Source organism: Haliaeetus albicilla, chromosome 2 (genome assembly GCF_947461875.1).
Source record: "Haliaeetus albicilla chromosome 2, bHalAlb1.1, whole genome shotgun sequence".
Taxonomy (NCBI): Eukaryota; Metazoa; Chordata; class Aves; order Accipitriformes; family Accipitridae; genus Haliaeetus; species Haliaeetus albicilla.
Window position 1 is genome coordinate 75927965 of NC_091484.1, and position 26332 is coordinate 75954296.

The window sequence follows — 26332 nt, forward strand, 5'->3', positions numbered from 1 at the left end:
TAATAAAAAGATCATCTCAAAAAGAGAAAACTCTAGTGCCAGTAACAAAAGTTAAAAAAATTATTAACAAACACACGTATATACCTATATGTCTATATAAGTGATCAGATCAGTTTTGGCTGGCTTAAAGGCAATTTTGGTCCCTTTTAATTTTCCTGCAGTTGATATAGCAAAACCTTAGAGACATCACTTGGAGGTGGGTGTTTAGATTTTTATTTCCCAGGCTGGAAGAAGCTTGTAAATTTATTGGGCTCTTTGGATGAAGCCCATTTTCAAAATTTTCAGCATTTTTGTTGACTCTTCCCTGTGAAACAGGATTATGAGAAAGAATCTTCTGATATCTTGCGATGTCAGAATTCATTCATTGTTTGCCCTTTCTAAAGGATCCAGCTAGTCTTAACTTTATAAGTAACATTCTACCTACGATATGCAGTGTGCTCTGTGTCTGCATGTGAGTTCTCATCAAAGCCATGCATTTTGCTTCACAGGGCTTGCTTTCTCAATTATCTCCAGAAGGTGCTACGGTAGTGCTACGGTAGTGCAACTTCATTGCAGCAGATGAGGTGTGTTTGTACACTTAAATATCCCTGCAGTGCCATATCCTCTCCTTTCCAATTCTATTGTTATACCAGTCCCATGTCCAGAGCCTTGCTCTTGTGCTTGTTTTGTGTCAGGCCTTCAGAGTCCAGCCGGTTTCAGGGGGATTTGCTGGAGCAGGAAACTGGAAGTGAGGACGAGTAAGTGGAGCTGGCCTTTTGACACAGACCTTCTGGGGGAAACAGGAACTTTTTCACCCAGGCATTCCTCAACCAAACACTGTATTGATGTCAAAATTGGAGGAGGAGTGTTTCCCCTCTCTGTTTCCCCTTTACCTTTAACCTGTCAACTCAGGCAAAACCAAACAAGACAAGCCTCTCCAGCTCCATCCCTCGTTCCACCCTCCAGGTTCACATTCCTCTGAAATCACTGCTACTCTAAGGTGAATTCAAGATTCAACATGACCTAATCCCTCATGTAGGAGTCAGCACATCCTCATATCTAACACTGCCTTTTAATCTCCCATTTGTTGCTGTTTCTGTGGGAAATTAAGCCTTTAAAGAGATGAATCAGAGTGGAAAGAACCACAACACCGTAGGGAAGGGACCGAACTGGTTAATGGTCATCTTTAACCTCAGCAAAAAGTATAGTGCAGCTCTGATCTCCTGCACCACCACCCCTCGTGGCTTTTGTACCCTTCAAGTGATTGTGCTGTCTTCCAGCTTCTTCATCATTGACTCACAAGGTCTGGTGCACTTGTTTCCCCCATGTTCTTGCTAGGTGTGAACAGACAAAATGTGCCATGTCCTTTCTCCTAGAGCAAAACATCTTTCTTTTTCTTGTGAAGCGAAGAAAAGGGATTTGAGAATGAGGCTGGTAAAAGATCATGTATGGGAAGGCAAAGCAGAGCCAGAAAGCACCCAAAAGGGTGAGAGGAAAGGTATATTCAGCTCACACCACTTCTACATTAGTAATCAGAGAGCCAGAAGGCTCTGAGAGAGGTAGGGAGGGAAAATATTAGGGACCAAACCAGTCACGGCGTCTGTGAGAGCTGTGTGAGCAGCTGATTTTCCAGTTTGGTGACAGAACTGAAAAATATTGAAAAAAAATTGAATCAATTCCCCACATAAATATTTTCTTTCTACTACAACTCCTCTTTCCTCCCATTTGATTTTGGATTGAATTACATATTTTGTTTTAAAGGCTGTTTCTGCCTTCAGAACTGCAACTCAATCACTTCTGCTCAGTTCTGAGAGGAAGAGGCAATTCTGAAAAAAATGTCATTCTACTTTCAGAAAAGAGAATATTTGTGACTTTTTTCCACCTTTTCTCTTTTAACAGAAAAGAACTGCTAAATTCACTAGTTCTGTTTGACCTCAGATTTTGCATTCAAGCGAACAAGCTGTCCGCATGGGGTTTGTCTTGCCAAACCTTTCCTGGCCAAATTCAAATCATGGATATATTGGTTGGAAAGGGCCTCTGAAGGTATCTGGTCCAACCTCCTGCTCAAAGCAGAACTATCAAGACTAGCTCATCTCAGCCAGGGCTTAGCCTTGCTGAATTTTCAATACCTCCAGGGTCAGAGATTCCACAGCTTCTAAGTAAGTCATGTGTTCCAGTGTTGCACTACCTTTTTGTTTTCTGTTTTCTTAATGTCCAACTGGAACCTCCCAGTCTGCAATTTGTGGCCATTGTCCCCTTCTTATAACATCTGCTATTACCAAGAAGAATTTGGCTCCGTCACCTTTGTAATTATCCTTTCTATCATTCTTGGTACCTAACAAATCCCTCCTTAGCTTCCTCTTTGCCAGATTAAACAAGCTCGGCTCCTTCAGCCTCACTTTACAGGTCATGTCCTCTACTGGACGTGATACTGGATAATCTCCAGTTTTTCCACATCTCTTTTGACCTAAAAGACCCCAAACTGACCACAGTATTCCAAAGCCAACCTTACCAAAGCTAAGTAGAAAGTATTAGTAACTTCCCTCAATCTTCTGGCCACACTCCTAGTGCAGCCCAGTATGTGTTTTACCTTATTCATGATGAGAAGGCACTGATGGCTTATACTCAGCCTGCATCCATTACAAGCCCTATATCCTTTTTAGCAGGACTGCTACTCTAACAGTCGGTTCTCAGGGTACTGATGGACCAGCTTATGTTGACGCAGCTACGGAAAAGGAGCAGCCTTTGCTCTGGCCTGGGCTGACACCGTAGAAGTGAGGTAACAGGGCATGCAATGACCTATTTTTCTGTCTTTGAGTAGCCACAAGGATAGTACAAAGATGCCATGTGACTCTGTTAAAGGCTGTTTTCTAGAAACAAATCCCTCAGCAGTCCAAAAGACAGCTGTAAAGTTGGACTGGCAGATAATTAGGCTTCTCTTCTAGTCAGTTCCTCACTTAGAAGTGTCTCTTGAGACTGAGGGGTCCATAGGGCATGGACAGTGCCTTTTCTGTTTCATGCCGTGTTGAGCAGCAGCGTATAAGGGGTTGTGATCACTGCTTTGCCGATCAAAGTGAAAGGGATGTGGTATGAACTGCGGCATTCCCAAAATGCTGAGCCTGGGACTTCTCTTTCTTTCCTTAACAACAGGTGCCTGAGGATCTAAATGAAGAAGGTAAATCCAGCAATAACCTATTAGCTTTATGGCAGCGCCACAGCGAACAACTAAACCTGATTTCATGTTGTTCTGACAAAGTTAGGTTTGAATGTCAGATTTCACCACAGTGGTATTTTTAAAGTTTATTCTTGCTACTCTTGTCTTTATCACTTTAAGGCCAGGTACCACGTAAAGCCATTTTAAACACACACGTCACTTACACCATCCTATGAAGAGAAAGACCCATTTCCGCAGCTTATCTGTGGAATAAGTCATTACTATAGCGGTGTGTAAGTAGCAGCCTTCCACAAACATCCAGAAGAAGTTGGTCACCACAAAATAATTGTAGACAGTGGTAATACATCGACACCAGGGCTGGAAAGGAAACAGAAAAGAATATTTTAAAATCATGGTGAGAACATTTAAAAAATTCTGTATGTTGTTATTCCCTTAAAAATCAATGGTAGAATTCATTCATGGGATGCAGATTTATACATGTCACTTGGAATCACAACATGTTAGGTGCTGTCAGGAACCCACAGCTATGTCTGTGACTTTCTGCCGGGGCTTGGCTTTGATCACAACATCTCCTGTACCTAAGCATGTCTGGAAAGTTAACAGGCCATAAGGCACGTCCACACCAGCAGTTTGCAAGCAGTTTAAGAAGCAGCTGTGTGGAAAGAAGACAAGAGGAGGCAAGTCATTTGACTACAGATGATCTTTCAGAGAGGTACAGCCATAGCCTAGGGTCATATCCAAAGATGACATAAGAGTCTAAACATATCTTAGGCAGTATAACCCACCTGCTAAGCAATGCAAAGAAAATATAAGATAGAAGTTAATGTCACAGTCTTACTTCATTTCCACTGAAGGGAAGGAGCACTGCTGACATTTAGAAAAAAGATATTTTACTTTAAAGATAGGCTTTTATCAGCTACTTCATCCCCTCTATTCCTGCCATTAGTGCTTCAGTCTGTAAGTCACATCACTGCACACATCACCTCTGAATTTTGCCATAGCTTCCACAGGAATTTTTGGTCAGGCTTAATGTATCAGTAAAGGCATCTTCTCCTAATGGCAGCGCAGTGAAAGCACAGCTATAGAATACACAATTAGCTATAGAGAGGCAGATGGTAACATCACATCAATAAATCACAAGTAACTGCTGATGGTAATTTCCACAGTGCTACACACAGAAGTCTGGGAAAATTTCTTTCTGACCCAGCAGGCATTCAGTGTATTCCCTGAAGCTTGACATTAATTACCTATGTTAGCTGGGTTCATTGATATCATTTTGGTCTCACCATTCTCCAGCCTTTTAATTAACTCTACTACAGTATTTGAAACTTTTGACCCTCAGTTAATTTTATTTCAGACTTCATATGTATGAGGTATTGATGATCTCTAGGCAGTCAACAGACCAGCAGATGCACTATCAAATCCAGCAAAATTCTGTGGACTAAGAATTTATTGGAGAAGAAACACAGTTACAAAATGATTGCCCATTCACAAGTTGTGATCACTTCTGTTTATTGAGCTGTAATAAACAGAAGAAATCTTTTGGATGTGTTAAAGCTTTCATTTCTGTATTATTACATTAAGATTTGAAATTTAGATTGGCTTCATCTTTAAAATAGGATTAAAACTCAAAACAACTCAGAAGAAGATGAAATATTTTGTTTTCAAAGTTTTGTTTAAACCAAATTAAAGTTTCTTTTTTTTTCTCCTTTTGGCCTAAGCAAAGGAAAATAAAGCCACAAACCAAAAAAATCCCCTATTTTTGGCTAACACCAAACAAATATTTTGGCTCCATTCCTGACTGACCCCCAAAGTAGTAAGACTAGATTTCCAAAGACTCTTAGTCTCACATTCAATTTTTCAAAGGTATAAATTAAATCTTTCCCTGTGGCCTCAATCTCATGTAAATTCTCTGATATAATGTCTAGACTCTTGTTCCCCTTTCTCCCTCAGCTGCAACACTTACACAGTTTTTATCCTCTCCACAGCTGCTTATTTGCACAAGAACTGTAAAAAATAGTTATACCTGAGCCTGTTGTTCCTGTGTCAGAACTGAGTGGAATTGGCTGGTGGATTGGGAAGATACTGGGACAGATACAGACACATACACATAATGGTGGTGAGATCTCCCTCTGCATCGTTTCCATAGGAAACCAGAATAAAATGAATTTTGAGCAATTCCTTTTGGAATTGTGGATTTATTATTATTGAATAATAAACCCAATTAGCAGAACTCATTAATTTATACCTTTTCATTTATTTGACCGAGGATTCTTAATCCCCACATGTATCCACCATTAGGCTCCAGATATCTTCAGCAATTCCCCTTCTTGATTTATTAACATAAGCACTATAACTTCATGCAAAATGTTTCCATGTTCAGTCCTTGACGCTTCTGTAACCACATTAAATGATCTCCACTGATCAGCACAGTAGAGATCACATCCTAGCATAAGTGATGTTACTCCCATTGATTTTGGTGGTGTTATTTTGACTCTGACTTATACCACAATAAGAACGTAACAAAGTTATCACTAACTTTGCATAAAGCACATTCCCAAAAAGACTGTAATGTTCTGCAGAGAAAGGATGAGTTAATGAAAACTGAGGCATGTGAGGATCTGTCCTTATATTTGCAGGTTTATATTTTCCTTGGCACTTTGTGGTCACATTTTAAAAGGTATTTGAGTGCCTGACTCCAACTGATTTTTCCTAAATAACTGTAAAAATCTGTATTAAGATTTGCAGTATTGTCATGAGAGTAAATCACACAACATAAAACTGTCAACAATAAAACTCATATACCACCATCTTCCGTAGTCTGAAAATGTCAGAAACACAGACAAAGCAAACAGTGAATTAATAGAAGCTACATCTTCTCAAAGGAGCATCTGGTTGAATAATAATACAGAGTTATGCATAGACTTCTTTATCTAGGTACTAATGACTTTTCTATTTGTTTTCCCAAAGTGTAAGATTAATGTTCAGGTGTCAAATTTTACATTTGAAAAGTTAACCAAGGATGGTGAGTGCGCAGCTGACATTAAAATGAATGGATATCCAGGCTCCTGGGGTGGTTTTCAATTTCTGCAGGACCAGTTCCTACATGAGCGGAGCCACATTGACTGATACCAGCTATGGATCCAACTCATAACCTATAGGCGCTTTAGTCCACCTGCTTTCCAAAAAGAGAGAGTATGAAGGGGGATGTGTTTGTGTATGTATTTGAATGTGTGTTTGTAGCACACTTTTTTCTTGATTACGGAGGTAAATATCAGGGGACGGCCCTCAAAGGAGAATACTCCACTATAAGAATATTACAAGAGAAAGAGAACAGTAAAAAACCCTGCCAAGGGACTATCAAAAAGGACTACTTGAGAAGGAAATGCAGAATTATTGCTCAACAAAATAAAGAAAAATGCTTTTTCTTTTGGAGTGGATGCTTTTAATCCACTCCAAAATCCTTGTATTATTGGGGTTGCTGGGTGACTAAACAGGGGGAAGGCATTACAGTACTTACATAGCGACTGATTCAATGTCCTCACTCAGACAAGCATCTGCAGCTGGGAGTTACTTGAGTGAACAAGAAATAACATGGAGAGTAAAAGAAATGGGAGCATAGTGACATGCTGTATTCCTCAAGAGTGCTCAATGCCATGCAAAAAAGACACCCCACTTCTTGCTCTCTTCAGCCTTCCCATTTTTTATTGTGTGGATGTGTCTGGTCCCTTGAACTGTCTCTGACTCCCAATCACCCATCAGAAAGCTGACTTAGGTAGCTATGCCAGCAGAAAACTCCTCCTTGCCTTTTTGTTAGCTAGGTTAATTCTCCACCAGTTTAGTGAGTTCAGTCTCCGAGGGTTCAGTCCTCCCCAAGGGATCAAGAAAAGGAACAGAGCTAGTGCAAAAGAAGCAACAGGAGGTGGAGTGAAGCGTTTGGGTCCCTGGAGGAATGAGCCATCCCTTTCAGTGACAGGGAGTTGCTGCTGGATGCAGCCCAGATCAAAGAACTTCATGCTCAAGGCCAGCACGGTGAAGAAGGGCTTGGAAGAAAAATGGAATTTTGTAAAAAAACCCCACAAAGATATCAACAAGCAAAAATTGTACTGTTTCAGGCCCTATTTCTTATTTTCTTGTGAGTCCCAGTGACTCTAGGCAGCAAGGTGCCCACTGTCATCAGACAAAGTAGCTGACTCAGAGCCTCAACAGCTAAATCAATTATTTCTGTTCCCATCTCTTCATGGAGATGTTGCCCTCTGGAATGAATGTTTTCCCTATCCAGGTGCACATCACTGCAAGATGCTCTGACAAAAATGTTCAAGAACAACCACATTTAGTGTGTTGCACAATACTGTGTCTCACAGTGTATAAATTTGGGAAGTATTTATGGTCAATGAAGATATGAGAGAAGCTTTTGGGTGGGATTTTTACTTTAAAAAAACCCTTTGATATTCAGTAATGAGGAAATAAATGAAAATGTAGCAAATATAAGCTCATTTTCTTCATCGTTTTGAAATGATATGAAAGTCACTCTGAGCATGTGAATGAATAGGTGTCATTTGTAATATTTCTACCAGATGAACAAATTCAGCATCCCTGCCCGCCCCCAAACTACATGACAGAGACATGCTACCTCCAAGCACGCACTTACTTCATTACTTTCATGTATGTTGTGATCTATCATTTGAAGCAGAAACCACATCACATTCCTCAGGATGAATGTGGTGATCAAGTTCCAGTGGATAATATTCCGCAGGCATCTGATACTCCTAAACAGGGAAATACATTTAAATCATCATATATAGTGAATATATACACATACATGTTAATGACTATATAAAACAAACAAGCTAATTCTGTTCACTTGCAAAATTCCTCATGGTTTATCCCTCTCTGTCCTGGCTTCAGATGGGATAGAGTTAACTTTCTTCCTAGTAGCTGGTACAGTTTGTTTTGGATTTAGTGTGAGAATAATGTCGATAACACACTGATGTTTTAGTTGTTGCTAAGTAGCGCTTACCCTAAGTCAAGGATTTTTCAGTTTCCCATGCTCTGCCAGCAAGCAGGTGTACAAGAAGCTGGGATAGAGCACGGCCAGGACAGCTGATCCAGACTAGCCAAAGGGATATTCCATACCATAGACCATCATGCTCAGTGTATAAACTGGGGGGAGTAAGCGAGCGGCTTTGTGGTGCCCAGTTCCTGTCTGGGCTTAAACCACAACACCCTCCATTACCTCTCTTACACTATGAAACAGGAGGTTCGTCTGTCCAATGGGTCAGCAATAAGAGTCTCTGAGGCTGTCTGTAGCTTACATCTTTACCAGCAAGCATATCTGGGTCTGGTCCCATTCTCTGGATCTCAGGGTAAATTGCACAGGCAGTGCCAAAGCAAAACTTTGATTTTGCAGTGTAGTCACAACACAAATAAATGACATAAATAGAAAACAGCAACAGGAGGATGGCAAAATCTATGCTTCAAGAAGAAACCACAGCATAACATTTCTTCCAGAAACCACATCATAACTTTTGCAAAGCCATGTACAGCAATTTGTCTTGATGACATGAGGAGCTCCCTTTGACAAGAATCAGTTCAAGCAAGTGAAACAGGATCTACTGGAAAGACTCAAATATTCAAGTGGTCATTTCATCCTTGGTTATAATTTTTGCTCCCTTCCACTCCATCCCTAGAACAACTACAATTGATAAGCCCCTAAACACTGGAGTCTGTGGCATTGTTCACAGAAGAAGATTTGGTGACAAATATCTGTGCTGGAGTGGCAAAACTGGAATAGTTTACATTTGGTTAATCTCTTGAACAGGCTCACCTGTGTGAAGTTCAAAGTTTTCAGACCCGTGAATGCAATAGGAGAGCATGGACTGCCTGGTTTTCAGTCCTGGGCTTAGCTGGCTGTACCAAGCTTTCTTAAACAAGGTAGAGTTGCATATACTCCTTCACCAGAAAATATTTGTGTCTGGTTTTTGTCCTTCCCCAGCCACCATTCAGATGCAATGTAAAGTGTGAGCACAATGTGAAATAGAAGCTACAATAAGTTGGAACACAGTGCCATAAAAGAAGAGAGGATATCTTAAATAGTGCTTGCTGCTGAAAAAGGCTCCAGGAGACAGCCAGTGCATGATGCTGATGCCAGAACCAAACTATCACTGAAGGTAGACAGAAAGTTACTCATTTTGGATTCAGTCATCTAAGACAAGATGATTTGTCTTCTCATTCTTTGTGAAATGGTAAAGGAAAGCAAGTGCCAAGTTGCAGTTTTGCAGTTACAGACTCTTCAATTAAATGTTCCTTTCTCAGCTAAATGCAAACCACTCCAGTTATTAAAATCACTTCTACAGGGGTTCAAACAGCCAGTGCGCTTCCCAGGATCAGCAGGTTAGGATTCTGCATTTGTCGTACCAGTCTCCGTGCTTGCAAAGAAAGCTGTCAAATAACATGGGGCAAACACAGAAAGTGATATTCTCAAACCTGCTCAACTGTAACTGACTGTAGCTCATCCCAGTGACAGCAAAAAGAGAAGGCACAATCCAACTTTACTGTTGCCTCAGGTCTTTTGCGTGACAAACAAGCCAGACTTCTTAATAACAAACACTATTTTGCTATCATAAAACACTTACTGCACTTTTCCTAGGACTCAATTAGTCATTCTTAGGGCCAGAAGCAATTCTGTTATGTCCTTCAGCCTCACAAATCTCTTGAACATTTCACAGCAATCCAGCAAAAAACCAAATAGAAGACCTCCCACACACGAGATCCTGCAACTTACAGAAAGATGCTCAGAGGTATATCCCTACTAAGTCAATGTTAAAATAGCTTCTGAGTTTAACAACTCAGGCTCCAGGTAAGAAATTGGTATTTGGTTTTGAAAGCCTCGGTGACTCATGACTGGAGTCAATTTGGAAAACAAATCTCCAGCTGCTCAGATCCATTCACTTTTATTTAGGCTACAAAACCCCAAAGCATTGCTCTCAGTGTAACCTGTGCTACCAGAGAACTTTTCAGAGACATGCCTCACTTTGAAAATTTCACTTCTAACAAAAGGCAAAGGTTCACGGTTAGGCTTTCAAAGAAACTAGGCAAGCAACATCTACTGCCTTTCATGCTGAACCTCATGAACCCATCTGGCTCTGGACAGACTTTGAAACACGCTATTAAGGTCTGTTCCCTGTTGATCATTCTGCACATAAATGTCCTGCAGCTGCTGTTCATCTAGATGTTTTATTCACTCCCTTCAGGTTAAGGATTAGCAGATTAAGGAAGGAGTTTGAAACACTGCTTCTAGGGGGAGAGGGAGGCAGGGGACTAGAAACTGAGGAAATTCAGGTCAAACCGTAGAGTTACTGACAAAAAATTAATTGCTTTTGAGAGCTCTAACAACAAAACAGATCCAACACACTTGCCACCCAAATGTATTTCTTGTCAAAGAGAAGATAAAGGAGTGGAAAAAAAAATCCTTGCTGCACGCCTCCATTTAGATGTAGTTTAATCATCCCACATGCTGCAAAATCACTAAATCTGGCTGGAAGAAACCTTATTCCCACAAGACTTACAGCAGGACATTGGACTGGCCATAGAGGAAAATAGGATCAAATAAATAGTTGTAGACTTTTTGGTTCAGTTCATAAAAAAAGCTTCTCCCCCCCGCCCCCCCCAGTAGGATCCTAGTCATCAAAACAACATTCTTTTCTGAGTTTTGGAATATAAAGACAAACTCAGCATCTACTGGCTGCATGATCTCTGCCCTCCTTACTACTTCTTGGTTCATACTGTTTTGTCTCCTTTGCCCATCAGTCTGCATCGAGCCATTGGCTTTTGTTTGGATTGCAAGATGCTTGGGACAGAGGCAAACTTTTAGTGATGTCTGTTCAGGACCCAGAGCAAGAGGGGCTGGTCCGTGTTGGGAACTCCCAAGTTCTACAGATAATTATGATCAAAACTCTCCTTGTTTTCAAAAAGCCACATGTGCTGAGGAAACATGTGTTCCTGGTGTAAAATTAGTAAAGTATAAATGCGGCCAGCAGCTAGAATTTATCAACATAAAGCCTGAAGCCTTGTCAAATAATGCATTGGACGTGAAACAGAGACAGTTGGCTCCCATGTCCCAGTGCCTTTAGCAAAAGCCATACTTTGGGTAACAGCAACCTTGTATCATGGCCTTATTCCCTTTCTGAGACGCTCTGTGTGTGGCACGGATGGTAAACTAGATGCTTTCGCCTGCTAAAAAGCTTAATGTCTGGGGCTGACAGAGCACTGAACAAGAAGAGGCTGTAGAGCAAGCATTTTGCTTCTCTGGCTGCAGTCTCTCCCCAGTTATTTTCCCCACATTGTTGCCTTGGCAAAGCAGCACAAAAAGGTGAGGGGCAGGATTTGCTTTTGTGGTGTCTGGGTCACTACTCTGCTGGTGTTAATAGCAGTTAGGGTTTTAATGGAAACACCAGTATAGTCAGGCTGAGAAACCCACGTCTGAAAGTGCTGCAAGAGTTTCTCAATGGCTCAGGCAGTGATGTGACCCCAGGCACAGAATGGTTTTAACCTTTTCCCTGTTTTTTTGTTTTTCCCTTTCCTTTTCTTTTAGTAAGAGCCCAACTGGAGACTCAAAGTTTGTTTTTGTTTGTAGAGAGCCCAGAGCACATGGTTTCTGTTTGCTTCTGTCTCCTAACTACTATTAGCGCAGAAATCACTGTGGCAATAATGCAATTCATAGCCAAGGGCAGGAAAAGCTTAAGAAATAAATGTGTCAGGTTCATACCGGGGAGGGAGAAACAGCAGGGTTAATACAGTGTGTGGAGGCTGCAGGGCACAGCAGTGGAGGACTGCAGCTAAGTCAATTGATGTAACAAGGGAAAGATTTCTTGCCAGCCACCTGAGAAAGCTGGTCTCATTTACAGGCACTGCTGGTGAATGTTATTATCATAATTTAGTGTGGGTAAAGCATCTAAAGGGATACTGACTGAGATGAGGGTCCCCTCACTTCAGCCACTATTCACATGAGACTGTTCTGCTAGGCTCAGGAGCTTACCCTGTGCATAAAGTTTATCTGTGTAGCCAGACTGGAGTCTGAGGTGGACAGTGAATGAAGGACATGTCCCAAATTGGACAACAAAGCTAGTGAGTAACAGGAGCCCTGCAGCACAGCTAATGTTTGGTGAAAGGACAAAGCCGACCTTGTCATACTCACTCATCTCTAAGCCTGAGGAAGAAATTCATAATACTCACAGGTGTAATTTGTCCTCCACAGGTCTCTTCCTGGCTCTTGGTAGATGGAAGCTTGCTTAAATTTATAAATCTTAATTTAAATTTAAATACACCTGTTATTCATGAAAATGACCTGTCCCTTTCTGAAAACTTGTTAAACAGTCGTAAAAGTCTTCTGTGACAATGAGCTCCACAGTTCCTTTCTCCTTGATTAATTACTGCCTTCACTCTGTGGAGCGACAAAGCAAGCAAGTCTGTGCTCCAGAAAGAGCAATAACTGTCCTCACAGGCAGCACTGAAAAGGAGTTCACATCACATTGTACCTGGCGGGAGGTGCGATTTGAAACACATTGAGCTGTATTACAAGTTAGTGAATTGAGCCTTCTTAGAGTCAAAGTGATTGGCATGAATGCATTCCCTCACAACTCAGAAGCTAAGAAATTTGGGGTTATTCTTACCTCCGTAGGGACATATCACAATTTGGAGAGTGTGGCAGTGACAACATCAGGAAAATGAGAGCACAGACAGCAGAGAGCTACCTTCTCAAGAGGGCAAAGGGTCATGTAAGAGAGGAGAGAAATGGGAGATGAGGGGACTGTGTGCTGAACTGCTGCTTCAGACACTATTACAGCATCGCTAGGAAGAAGTTGTGAGTTACAGAGCCATTTAAAGTCACCTAGCCTAAAGGATCAGATCATAGAAAGTTTCATATTCATCTTCATGTCAGGTAACATTGTTTATGCCATTTCCACTTGTTTTACAACCCTTGATGTGGGTTGAATGGTGCAAGTGTAGCCCAGCTTCCAAGAACACCACCACAAGCCACCATCCCACAGAGCCTGAAGGCTGGCACATCACAAGACACCATGAACTGAGGCTACAGGCTTCCATTAAAGAGCCTTTTTCTTTATTTGTTTCCTGCCCTGATCCTTTTCAGACAAAAAGTGTTGGTCAAGGTCTTGGCTGGACTATTCTACTAACTCTTCCCTGGTGCATGGCTCCATGGACGGAAGGAATAAGAAAAGAGGTTGCAGCAATTCAGTCAGAACAGACTTAAAGATTGAGGCCACAGCATAAACTCATAAGAACTTCTATATTCAGTCAGACCAATGAGCCATGTAGACTGTGACTCAGTTCCCAGTGGTGATCAGTACCAGACAGTTTGGGAAACAGTATGGGAAACAGGGGAGGTAGACTGTTAGTTGTTCCTTGCTCTTACCTCCTTGCTTCTGGCAGTCAGAGGTTTTAAGATATTCCTGATTCAGAGACCACATTTAATCACATTAAATCACCCTGTTGGTGGCCCCAACTCCTCACAGGAGTCACTGAACTCTTTTTGTGGTTTATGTTCACTGAGGTCAGGCCATGGCTTACTCTACTAACACGATGGAAGGAAGAGCTCATAAGCTGTTATTCACAGCAAAATACATTTGTCTATGTTGGTTCCTTTTCTCTGATTGCTCGTCCCCTCTCAAGGGCTGGATGAGGAGCCTTTTTTTCAAAACTACATTCCCTCCTGTCCTTTGGGAGTTGCAGGGAGGAGGGATAGGAATAGCCTGGAACTGGAGAGCAGGAAACTGCTAGTCCCACGGGCTGTGGGAGCAAGCTGGGAGGAGTGGTTGGTAGTGTATCTCTAACATGTACTCCTGAAGTAGCACAGTTCATGCAGCAATTTCACTTCTGGCTGTGCCTGACAGCAGATTTTGGGCCTGAAATATCCCCCTGAAACACAGCAAGTAGTGTCAGACAGGCACATGCAGATGGTCTCTGTTACACTGAGTGAAGGGGCGGACAGAGGAAAAGGATTTCCTTGAAAAGGAGAGAAAAGAAGGGCTTACAGTTTCTGACTTGGAGGGAGAAAAGATACTGCCACTGGAATCATCTCAGTTCTGTAAATGAAAGGGTTTATTGGCTCCTCATGATTTCTTAAGAGCCAGTGCTTTGCTGCTATTGAGTCACCTCCAGACGACTGCTTCTGCCAAGGCAAGTTTCTGCTGAGGGCCAGCCGCACAAGAGTCCTGCTGCTGTGCCACTCCTCCTGCTGGTTTGGGCAGAGGTGTCCTCATGTCAGGCAGGCAGGACTTTTTGCCAGGAGTCATTGTTCAGAGTACAGCCACTTGCCTGAAGGCTAATGATGTGAGGCTTTGGACAGAAGAGTGTAGCAAGTGACAGCATATTTTCACAGGAGACTGAGTTATGAAGTACCTAGCTTTAGATTTATATATTATATATAATACATATAAATATTTATGTATTTATATATTATAGGACTTGGGTGTACTAGTGGCTGAAAAACTGGACATGAGTCAGCAATATGCGCTTGCAGCCCAGAAAGCCAACCGTATCCTGGGCTGCATCACAAGAAGAGTGGCCAGCAGGTCGAGGGAGGTGATTCTCCCCCTCTACTCCACTCTCATGAGACCCCACCTGCAGTACTGCGTTCAGCTCTGGGGACCCCAACATTAGAAGGACATGGACCAGTTGGAGCGAGTCCAGAGGAGGGCCACAAAAATGGTCGGAGGGATGGAACACCTCTCCTATGAGGAAAGGCTGAGAGAGTTGGGGTTGTTCAGCCTGGAAAAGAGAAGGCTCTGGGAGACCTTATAGCAGCCTTCCAGTACTTAAAGCAGGCCTACAAGAAAGCTGGAAAGGGACTTTTTGCAGGGGCATGTAGTGATAGGACAAGGGGCAATGTTTTTTAAGCTAAAAGAGGGTAGATTCATTCTAGATATAAAGAGGAAATTTTCTACAATGAGGGTGGTGAAGCATTGGAACAGGTTGCCCAGAGAGGTGGTCCCATCCCTGGAAGTGTTCAAGGTCAGGTTGGATGGGGATCTGAGCAACCTGATCTAGTTGAAAATGTCCCTGCTCATTGCAGGGGGGTTGGACTAGATGACCTGTAAAGGTCCTTTCCAACCCAAACTATTCTATGATTCTGTATTTACAGGAATTTGGCGACAATGGTACAGGAAAATGTGTGTGTTCCAGTGAGCGGAGAGTCCCAGAGTATGTCTCTGGTTGTGCTGGCCAGAACCAGATAAGATGATTTGGGAGCACATGCCTCCCACTCACTGCACACACAGAGAGCCCCATAAAATCATTAGCTTCAGCTCTGCAGCAGGAGGTTAGACACAAAGAAGCAATTAAGGTGAAAGCAAACATACTTCTCTTTGGCCTTCCTAATTAGTAAATCAAAAGCCAGGTGTATGGTGGGAAATTACACATAATGACCGCTATATTTGATTTGAGAACAGACCATGTTTCAAGCCCAAATGTCATTCCCTGACTTGATATCACACCACCAGCATCCTGAACTGCTCGGTGTGCAGGGTGTCATGACCGGGCTTCCACATTAGGAACAATAAGGAGCAAATGAAAAAAAAAGCAAAATTCACCAGCAGTTGACTGCAGCCTATGGCAGAGGTGGGCAGAAAGAGTTTCTCATTGTTGGTAAAGAAAGCACACTCTGCTAATTATTTCTGTCAAATGGCCTTAATTGTGTGGTTGGATACAGAAAGCAGAGAATTAGAAAATCCATTCTTTTGACTTGGGAAATGCTGAGATTTGAAAAGGCAGAAAATCTTATCAACTCTTTCTGTACAGGTGGCCTCACTGATTCAGAAATGGAGCTCTATAAAAGGGTTTCTAAAATAGCACTGGTAAAACTCAAAGTAGCCTTTCTGTTGATTTATGTTTTTTCTTCTTGCTTTACCCATAAAAAGGTATTTTTCCTCTGGGATGTGCAGAGCTACTATTTTCTGATTCAAAGCATGACACAAGCAATTAACATTAGCAATCATCATAATGTGCCAGCATGGTTGAAAGCTAGCTGAATTAGTTGAATCATCGGCATGGAAATAATTGCAAATCATAACTTTAATAAAGAAGCTTGGAAACCTTCTATTAATTCATGTAGTATTCCATTAATAATGATGTTCAATTAAGACTGCTGTCCCAAATTCTGTCTGAAAACAGTCTGCAGGAGAAATCTAAGCACACTTTGCTGGAGTCCTTCCCATTCCATAACTGTTGAACAAGCAGGAAGGAGAATCATGGACAATCTTAAAAAAACATTTTTCCCCTTTAGTCTTTCCTAGGGCAGCCAAAGCCCATGGACAAGCCATAAATGGCATGGAGTGGGAAGAATACCTAACAGCAAGTTATTTCCCAGGCTCTGTGCCTGTCATAGTCTATTTGCTTTCAACCACATGGAGGCCTCCCCTGAGGTCCTCATGGTTTGCCCCGCATGCTCATGTTCAATCAGTGCATATATTCTGGTACTCCTAATGCTTACAGATGGGAAAAGCAGCTGGAGATGTTGGCAGTGAAAATGAGCTTCTTGGTGGCAGCTGCCTGGGGGAATATAAATATTCCCACAGGAAATGCAAGGGGCAGTTGCAAGGGAAGAGCAAAAGCCTGGAAGAGAATAACAACTTTATTACGAGGACAGGGGTGAAATGCTCAGGTGAAGAGAAGCAGCAGCTTCCATTAGTGCTTAGGGTGTGCATAGACCCTAAAAATAAACTCATTGTGGAACCATCTGTGCTTCACTAAGCCTTTTCCAAAGCTTCTTTCTTCTGCCTTCAAGCCAATTTTTAATCACAGGACACGGGGCATTCTGCCTGCGTTAGACACAAAGGCTTAAAGCACTGATATTGCTAGGGTTGGAAGGATGCAGCCAACACAACACAGAACAGGACCACAGCCCCAGGACAGGACCAGACTGATGGTGTTCACTGTCAGTGTTTGTGCCCAGCACTGCCTGGCCGCATAGCACGTTGAACAGGGGTAAAGATGGCCCTCTGCAACTACCCATGGGCACGCTAACGATGAACAGTATGGATAACTATAGGACACGACATCAGCCTGTGCTTTGTTCCTAGTCAGTGTACAAAGAGAAATGTTGCCCCTGAGAACTATGTGGTTAAATATGGGGTAATTGAAACCCAGTCACTGGATACTGCAGTCTAAGAATATAGCTCCAATCTTGACTGTGCAATCAGCTCTTCCACTGAAGAAAATTCCTCCCTTATTTTCACAGGAATGACAGTCTGATACAGCTGACTTGGTTTAGTACAGCATGTGCTTGTGGTTTAGCTGGTTGAAAAAAGATTTAGGAATCTGCTCTAATTTGCTTTGCTAAATGGAGGTCAGATGTCACATCGTTTTTGAACCAAACAGGAAACGGGACTGTAAAGTATCTTTGTAGCAGAAGCTACCTTCCAGCTCAGGTTTTGGAACACCATAACAAACCAGCTTTAGAGTAGCAGGGCACAGTACGTAGCTACAGGTCTCTGGGGTTTATCTAAGACATTGCCCTGTTGACACAGGTTGTAGTTATCAGTCCAGACTGTAGAAGGGTGAATGTTTTCTGTGAAGAGTGGCCATTGGAGCTGGATTGCACAAATTAGAGTTAGGACTTCAGAAGCCGGACGCGGAGAGTAGATAGTGGTTAATCTGGCTTACAGCTACTGTTTGGGAAATATAAGAGTGCACAGTATGTCCTCATTCATAATCCCCTTGTGGGATTATTAAAAAAAATCTGAGAGAAAATTAATTTAAATGACCAGCTAGGGAATTCAGGGGTTATGTTTTTCTTGCTTTTAATACAATTATACAATTCACAATGTTTATTAAATTATCTACCTTTGCAGATACTGTGTAGATAAACCAAAGAAGAAAGTCCGAGGCACTGATGCTGCTGTTCACACTCTCCTTGGCCTCATTTCCACCAAAACATGGTGTGAAATATTTCATTATTTTTGAGTATTTGGCCAGGAATTCAGGAAAGACCATATAGGATCATTCATAGCCTGCTCCTTCCAAATATTCATCCTTGTACTGGGTCTAAATATTAGCCTCATGGTGCTCACTGTGCATGCGGAAATGTTTCCAGTGGTTCAACCTGGGCGCTTCCCCAAGGAAGCTGCTGTTTCCGTAACATGCAGAGGCAGTCCGCATTTAGCAGGAGTGCACATGGCCCACTTAGGGGTGACACAAATCAGGGATTTTCCACGTCTCTCTGGTTTACTTGACAGACTAGCGTGAAGCAGCAGTATTCATCTTTTAGATTAGACAGAAGAGAAGGTGGCTGGGTGCTGAACAGCTACAGTGGAGTTAGTGAGGGATGTGGATGAGCAATTCCTTGGATGAAAACTGAAATTGGAACATTTAGTACTTGAACACCCGCCGGTGCATATGTAGTGGGCAACTCTAAACACCTAGGCTTGAAAACATCTCAGATTTTCCTTCTCAGAGATGACTCAGGACATGTTCTTTTTTGAACTAAATTGCACTCCTGAGCATGATTCATATCTAAACTGTAAAGACCAAACTTTGTTTTCTCCCTTCCTCTGAAACCTTGGAAAAGTTGCAAGGCTTGCTCCACCATTCCCAAACCCATTCCATCACCACCAAAAGGAGAACAGAGCACAGACTGACAAGCTAGTCAGTCAACATAGATCTAATCTTGCACAGAGCAGTTCTATTACCAGAATTTAACCAAGTTAGCATCCATCTCCAGAAACACTGCCTCACGGCTAAAATGTTGGCATTGACAGAAATATACCACTAGGAACGTATTTCAAGCGCAGGATAGGAAGTGGCCTCCTGACCTTCCAAACCTCAGGTCAAGAAAGTCATTGAGTGAAAGTCCCTCATAAATTCCTGAAACTCTAGTTTAACTCCAAGTTAAATTTTTCCTTCATTATATTGCTCCTGGACCCCTCCGCTCTGTGCCCTGGAAATCATCCTCTAATATCCACTCACAAGTCTATCTGTAGACTGTCTATAACCATTTCTTCTTGCACCGACATTGTCCTTGACTGTAAGTAGCTCTTCAGTTTCTAATGTTTATCCAACAGTGATGTATTTATAGGCAGCAATAACACTCCTTGCCAGCCTTCACATTGCTAGGCTACAATACCACTATTTCAGATACAGCTTATGAAATCTTCCACTTTTTAAGAAAATAGCTCTCTGGGCACACTTTTAATTACTGGTATTATTCCAGGACTTCATGAGGGCTCTGCTCTCTGTGGTTTTTGCGCTAGGTAGGCTCCATACAAAGAGTCTAAAGAACAAGTCATACAAATATGAGAAGGAGGTGTGTAAAGGCAGTGGGAAGCAAAGACATTGGCCTAAGGTTAATCAATGGGAAATGAGTTTCTGTCCTTTATCTGAGTTTGTGAGATGAAACACTTCACATGGTTTCAGGCAGTACAGGTACTTCAGATGTTTTGTATTCAAAGAAGACCATCTCATTGCACATGTGCTTATTTACAGAGCTCCATCACTTTCATTCCTGCCTCGCTTTGAGAACTTTACTATGGACTATTACAGGGTGGGACAGGGTGCTGTCTCCAAACCTACAGCCATTGCATCCATGAAACACATGCTCTGCAATTACCGGTGATGAAGTTTAAAAAATGCCATGTGCCTGAATCATTATTTAAGGCTCTGCTATGCTAAGTGGCAGATGGAATAGACTTAATTAGGCTAGGTGGCAAGCCAGGAGATGAAGGGGGAAATGGAGCACTAACATGAACTCATGAATTCAGTTAGTTGATGCCCTGTCCTGGGACGTGCTTTTTTTCCCCTTGCTCCACGACAGAAAGGTATGTATGGGAGGACTGTGCCTTAGATCCGGAGTCTGCTCTGCTCTAATCACATCAGATACCACACGACTTTTAAGTGCAAACCAGTACTAATTGTGCAGATCACCTACCCACTTGATATATCCTCACTATCTAGACTCTGATAGGTGTCAGATCACTTTGCTCTGTGAAACCTGCTGTACATGTCTTCTGACAGGTTGCTACAAATCATTTAATCAAACTCTTCCATTCTTACTAACAGAGGCCTGCAGCAGCAGTCTCACCAACTGCACGCCAGACTGAAGATCGAAACGCAGTTCAAAGGATCTTGGAAGAGGGAAGGATAAAGGAAAGCAGATCTTCCTCTCCTAAACCCTGGGAGATAGTTAGGGGGAAAAAAAAGAAAAAAAGGGAAAAAAGTGACTTTGCTGCTTCAAGAAAAAAATGTTTCAGTCTTTTTGGAGAAAAAGTATGTGAGATTTAGGAAATCTGGCTGTAATCACGAGAAAGAAAGGAGACTCTGCCTCAGGCCTATGAGAAAAAAAAATCAGATGTTTTAAAAGGGAAATAAAAAGAGGTAAATTTAGGAGCAACAGGAAAGCAAAGTTTCCCTCAAAACCTCAATTTGTTTTCATTTCCACCATACTAGTGACAAAAGATGTTATTCCAATATTTGTGGGTTTGGTTTTATTTAGAACTGCCTTTATCCAGCAACCTGTGCAGAAGAACATGTCATTTTTAATCTTCAGCCTACCTTCCTTTCAGCACCATCCTTCTTTATTGGATTAAAAAATCAGCAGGGACTTACATCTTTCCAAGAACAAATACCTGTCTTCTCACACTCCTCCTTCGGTCACTACTGCACAAATAAAACATCTGATTGAATCTAGTCAGGTCACTGCTGGCCATTGCCAGCACAGTGTTTAATAACAAGTCAGGAGTTTTACAAAGGACTCTTATTCCACCTCAGAGGCTGGTATAACAGCACAATAACAAGGAAAAAGCCAGGACAATGTAATTTGCATTTCTGCATTATCAGAAACAGTAAAGAAAAAATATGATTCAAAAGAACAAAAGAAGTGTTTTAATCCTTTTGCCTTTTTTTTTTTTTTTCCCCTTCAGCTTGATTGATATCGTACTGATAGCAGGATTCCTCCTATGGAAAATTTCTACTTTACTAGCGTGAGAATGTGATTATGCGAGATGATGAGAACCATGTCAGCGGGAACTGCCTGTGTGCACCTGAGGGACAGATCAAACCTTTACTATTAATGAGAACACAGAGATTATGAGATTCACCGTAGTGCAGATACATTTAACAATGCCCTGTGAAGTGCCCTGAGCAAATCTCTCCAGATCCTGCGTTGCAGGTCAATGCTGCTCTACGGCACATATTTATTTTTGTTTGTGTGCTTGTTTTGTTTTGCATTGTAAAGACAGCATGGCTCTCACACTTTTAAGACCACCTACATTCAGACCTTGAGGAACTGTCCTTTACTTAGATCTTTAGGAGCTATCTCAATGACTCATTACCATTCAGTCAGCATGCCAACAAAAATCAAGCCCTCTCCTGTAAGTTGGGCTTCACTTTTTATTATTTAGGTGCTAAATGAAATGTTTACTGGCTTATTTTTCATTGCACAGCCAAGAAAGAAGGACTAGCTCATATGTGACAGAACTGGAGAAAACAAGGCTGGAATAGGTCTTCACAGTAAAAGGGAGTCCCTGGTTGAGTTCTCCTCTCTTCCCAGTTGTGTTGGGGTCTCCTGGCAGCACACACACAGATGGCCAATGATTTTATTAGTCGCTGCTACATCTGAGATTTCTGACCCTCAGGATATCTTTTGGCGTATGGTTCTTTAGAGTTTAGGACAGCAGAATGTTTCCGCTGGTGTGGAGGGTGGGTTGTGAATGGAGGACAGAGGGTTGCATAAGGAACTGAGGAAGACAGGAGCTGGGGACAAGATGACATAGGACAGATTTGGAAGAATATGGACTAGATCCAGTTCTTCCCCCTTCCCACTTCAGCACAACTGAGGACTAAGCTTCCCATCAATGCAGCAGCTACCTGGGCTGGGGCAGCAACAGTAACGGCGAAGCTCATCTCCAAAAGCAGAACACCCATCTCACTAGTTGATTACCAAAGCCATACTCTTTGCCATGCCAACCAGATATTTAACCTGCTCTTAAAACCTCCAGTGTCAAAGATCCCACAGCCTTCCTAGCAGTTATGTTCCAATACAGCAGGTGTGCTCCAGCCTCTTCTTTCAGACAGGACTCCTTTTGGGACTCCATCTACACTGACAGAGCAAAGGAAAATCAAGCAGGTGATGGGTGAGAAGCTTAAAAATAAGGAGCAGTTGTAGAACTTGAGCCTTCCCGGAGGTCTCCTCTATCTTCATCTTCAGCAGGCACTCACAGAGTGACGTAGATGGGTGGAGTGGGGCAGGAATAAGGAACCGACAGATTTCTAATTTGGGCCAAGATGCGGGACTATCAGATCTAACCTTCAGGGTCTTCTAGTGTTTTTTTTTAGCCAGGAATTATCTAATTCTCTCATTTCACCCAATTAGTAGATGCCATCTTCCATCCAAAATAAAACGGGAAAAAAAGCCCCAAATAATAGGACTCAATTATCAAAACTGATTTGTTCTTGGGACACTTTGAAGAGGCAAGTGTGATGAAGATGTGCATAACCTAGAATTTGCGTAGGGGAAATCTGTAATGCAACATGAATCTGGACTGCCGTCACTGGAGCATCTTTAGAACTTTTGAAAACCGGTGTAACTCTGCAGACACTGAGGTAGCTCATGCTGGTTAATGCTGGCTGGACACTAGGTATTTTTTGCATGATACAGTGGGAATTTGAAAAGATGGACTATCTTAATTCACAGTATGTACAGGGAAGGACTTCAACTGCTGCAGCTGTTTTTAATGCTGAAGCTGAGTGTAAAATTTAAATCTTAAAGTCAAATCTTAAATACCAGAAGAACAATTTGAAAGAAGTCAGCTAGGCTACTTCTGTGTTAGAAGCTGGATACATTTATACCGTATTATCTAATTGTTTTTGCATTATTTACTCAAGCATTTATAAAAGATTCAGCATCAAAGCAGGGAATATAGTTACAATGAATAATTTGCTTTCTTTATTTGGTGTAAATTAAATCAGGTCTCCAAGCACTATGGGAATTAGCATTACAAGCACAGTAAAAAAGGTTGAAATGGAAGTTTAAACTGATGCACCATAAATGTTCCCATTGAACATTTTAAGCTTTTTTTTTCTTCCCATTAGCATTGATTATTCTGTTTATAGATGCTGGGGTGAAAGAAGATTCCTGTTGTTTATAATAAAGACCCTCTTGTTAGGAATGGTCAAGAGGAAGGCTTAGCATAAGACTTTGTAGGGATGCTCCACTCTAGGAAAGCGTTAATTCTTTCATTTAGGTCAGTGTCTATCATCATGTTGTAATCCTGGCGGGGGGGTCCTCCACCTGTTTCTCCTTTGCTACTCAAGGATTATCACTGCATAGCACTTAGTGCAGTTGGTTCCGCTTCTAGACAAGACAGCACAAATAGCACAGAAATACTAGTCAGGTAATCCAACAAATAATACAGAAATATCCAACCAGACCACTCCTATTAAAATATATTCCTGTGACTCAGGCTGTGTACATACAATACTGATGCACATCTGCCTATTACTTTCCACTAAGTTTCCTTCCCTCCTGTCCTTTCTCTTCTCCCTGTACCCCTAACTCTTCTTCATAGACTTTCTTTCACCGACACATCCATTTGACCTGACAAACTCCCTTCTGTACCACTGAACCAGGGAAGGGAAGTGTTTCTATGCAGTTTCATTGATTTGCATTCATTGTTTCATGAGCACTGGTGGGGATAAAGCTCCTCTAAAGATGTTTCTCTTGTTATTTAAGAAAACTTTGAAGTTCTTTAATGAAATAAAAATTGAAATTAACCCAAAGCAAAATGGAAAGATTTCATTCTATCTCCTTTGGTCTAGATCTGGGCATTATGTGTCAGGGAATGAAAAATGCCTTATGTTACCACACACTGCCTTATAAAAAAAGAAAACTTGCCCTCAAAACTTGCAACTTGACACACTCAAATCCCGGTTTCCCTTAATGAAGCACTCTCTGCTCACTGAATTTTTTACTGCATCAATAAATCACGTACAGTTCTCTTCCTGAATACAAGTAGACTTTAGGTCCTACACACAGACACCACCATTACAGCTCATCCAATGCATCAGTCAATGAAACCATGTGCATGCTTGGGAGTATAAAAGCCATGACCATTTTTCAAGACCAAACACGACCTGGACAGTGTTATTAGAGGGCTTGAGTAACCCGGTAAGTGTCACACACACAACCAAGTTAGAAGCATGCAAACAGATTACTCACCTCAAGCACAAGAAAAGCATAAAGGCAACTATAAGGGCCCCTACTGATATACAGTGCCCCAGGTAGTTTATGATGAGAGCAATCTTGTAATGGAGCGCATACTTCCTCTGGAGGTAAAGAGATAACATGATTAAATCAGCATGACTCTCTAAGCACTGACATTAAGGAACAGTTAATCAGTTTAGGAAACAGTAATTACTTTTCTTGACTTTAAAATGATATAATAGCCGCAGGGCTGATGCCTATGTATAAACCAAACATGCTGCCCAGGCAGAGAAGTACAGGCTTTGTTTCATTTCAGATTGGGATTTGTCCACAGTTTCTTACAAATCTCAGCAAAACCATTTTTTCCCCCCCTTTTTTTCTGCAATTTCCTCAGGATTTCTTACTTTCATTATTACACTATTTTAAAACTTTGTCATTTTAGGGTGACAAAGCTTCCAAAGGCACATCTTCTCACAGTTTCAAAAATTATAAAACATTATTTTCTTAGGAAACTGCATGATCTTAATATGCCGGGTTATGCTACTTTCCTACTCAAATGGTTTGGTTTTCATACAAAAATAAATCAGTTGTCAGTAAGAATAAATAAGAAGCCCTTTCCATATGGGCCGATTTTTCTCTGAGGTATATTTCTTTCAAGCTACGATCCTTATCTCTCAAATTGAGGGCAGAACCAATGCAGACTGAAAGAGCTGGAATCTGGTAGTGTCCCTTCAGTTTTGAGAGAGCCTGACGAACCAGAGATTCTGTTGTTTTTAGCAGCGACCCAAGTGTGGTGAAACTTAATGTATTAGTGTCTATTTCCTAGGATGCTGGGGAGATTACTGGTAGGTTCTTGATCCTACAACCAAAAAATTAAGTACAAAAGCGCTCCCACCTAAATCAGTGAATTTAGTGATGTGACCAAAATTTGACCTTGAAGTAACTGGAACATTCTTTATTGGTGGGCTGCTGGCTTCAGAGAAAAGAGAAGCATCTCCTCTCTTTGCCTGATGGATAGGAAGAAGTAGAAAAACACTGTTCAGATAAATACTGAAGCTGGTTAAAAATTGACAGAGGTTTGCTACTTAAAGAATAAATCCCCCTGAAAAAATATACTTATTTATTTATTTATTAGTTTTGGCATTTGTTTCTTTTCAGCTTAAGCAGATCTTTCCCCACTTTGGGATGCTGTCCTCCTTCAGAAGGAGACCTTTGAAAATGAACCACCTAAATTTCCTCCCTTGTGATAAGAATATAAAAGTAAAATCCTACAAATGGCATCAGTTTTCTAATTTTGGTTGGACTTCCTTTGTTTCATTTTTTCTAATAATTTCCGTTAACATTTTATTCCAGTCAAAGGAATTTGTCAGTGAATGGATGTTTGGATGAAACTACAACAACCAGCTGTAGTTAATCTGTTCCATTGTTCTGTGAAGATAGCATCTTCCAGCACTTTGCCAGAGATCGAGCAAGCACTCTTGGAATCATTTTCGTGATGAAACCTGCCTATATCTTCAGCACATGGAGTAATGTGCTGTTTCTCAATAGAACTCAACCATGTAAGGTATTTTTAAGTCTATTATAAAATCCCCTAAAATAAACTTCCCCATGTGCAGGCCCATTTGCTGAATAGCCTTGAGGAGAAAAAAAACCCAAAACCCAAACCTACAAGATCTGAATTCCACACTGAGTTTTATTTATTCTTAAGTCACAGGGACACCTAAGGGGGAAGAAAACACACTTGACCTGATGTGCCTACCTGAAATGCAATGTTGTACTGTTCAGCTAGTGCCCTGGCAAACTGCCTTGCTTATTTACTTTCCTGCTTAATTCATAGAATCACAGAATATCTCAAGTTGGAAGGGAGCCACAAGGACCACTGAATCCAACTCCCTGCTCCTCACAGGACTACCTAAACCTAAACCATATGACTAAGAGCATTGTCCAGAATTGCTCATGTAGTGCTA

General features: G+C 41.6%; 1 protein-coding gene across 6 annotated transcripts in view; it reads right to left on the reverse strand.

The window, feature by feature from the left end:
• CRHR2 (corticotropin releasing hormone receptor 2) overlaps positions 1 to 26332 on the reverse strand; it is a 159702-nt gene that overhangs the window by 44381 nt on the left and 88989 nt on the right. For 4 of the 6 annotated variants that reach the window (XM_069778296.1, XM_069778297.1, XM_069778299.1 and 1 more), the window contains 3 exons: positions 24381 to 24487; positions 7806 to 7923; positions 3358 to 3511 (listed from right to left, as the gene is read on the reverse strand). In XM_069778296.1, coding sequence (XP_069634397.1) covers positions 3358 to 3511; positions 7806 to 7923; positions 24381 to 24487 — 379 coding nt within the window. Of the gene's footprint in view, positions 1 to 3357; positions 3512 to 7805; positions 7924 to 24380; positions 24488 to 25260; positions 25373 to 26332 lie in introns of those variants that run through there. The other 2 variants (XM_069778300.1, XM_069778301.1) reach the window with 2 other exon arrangements.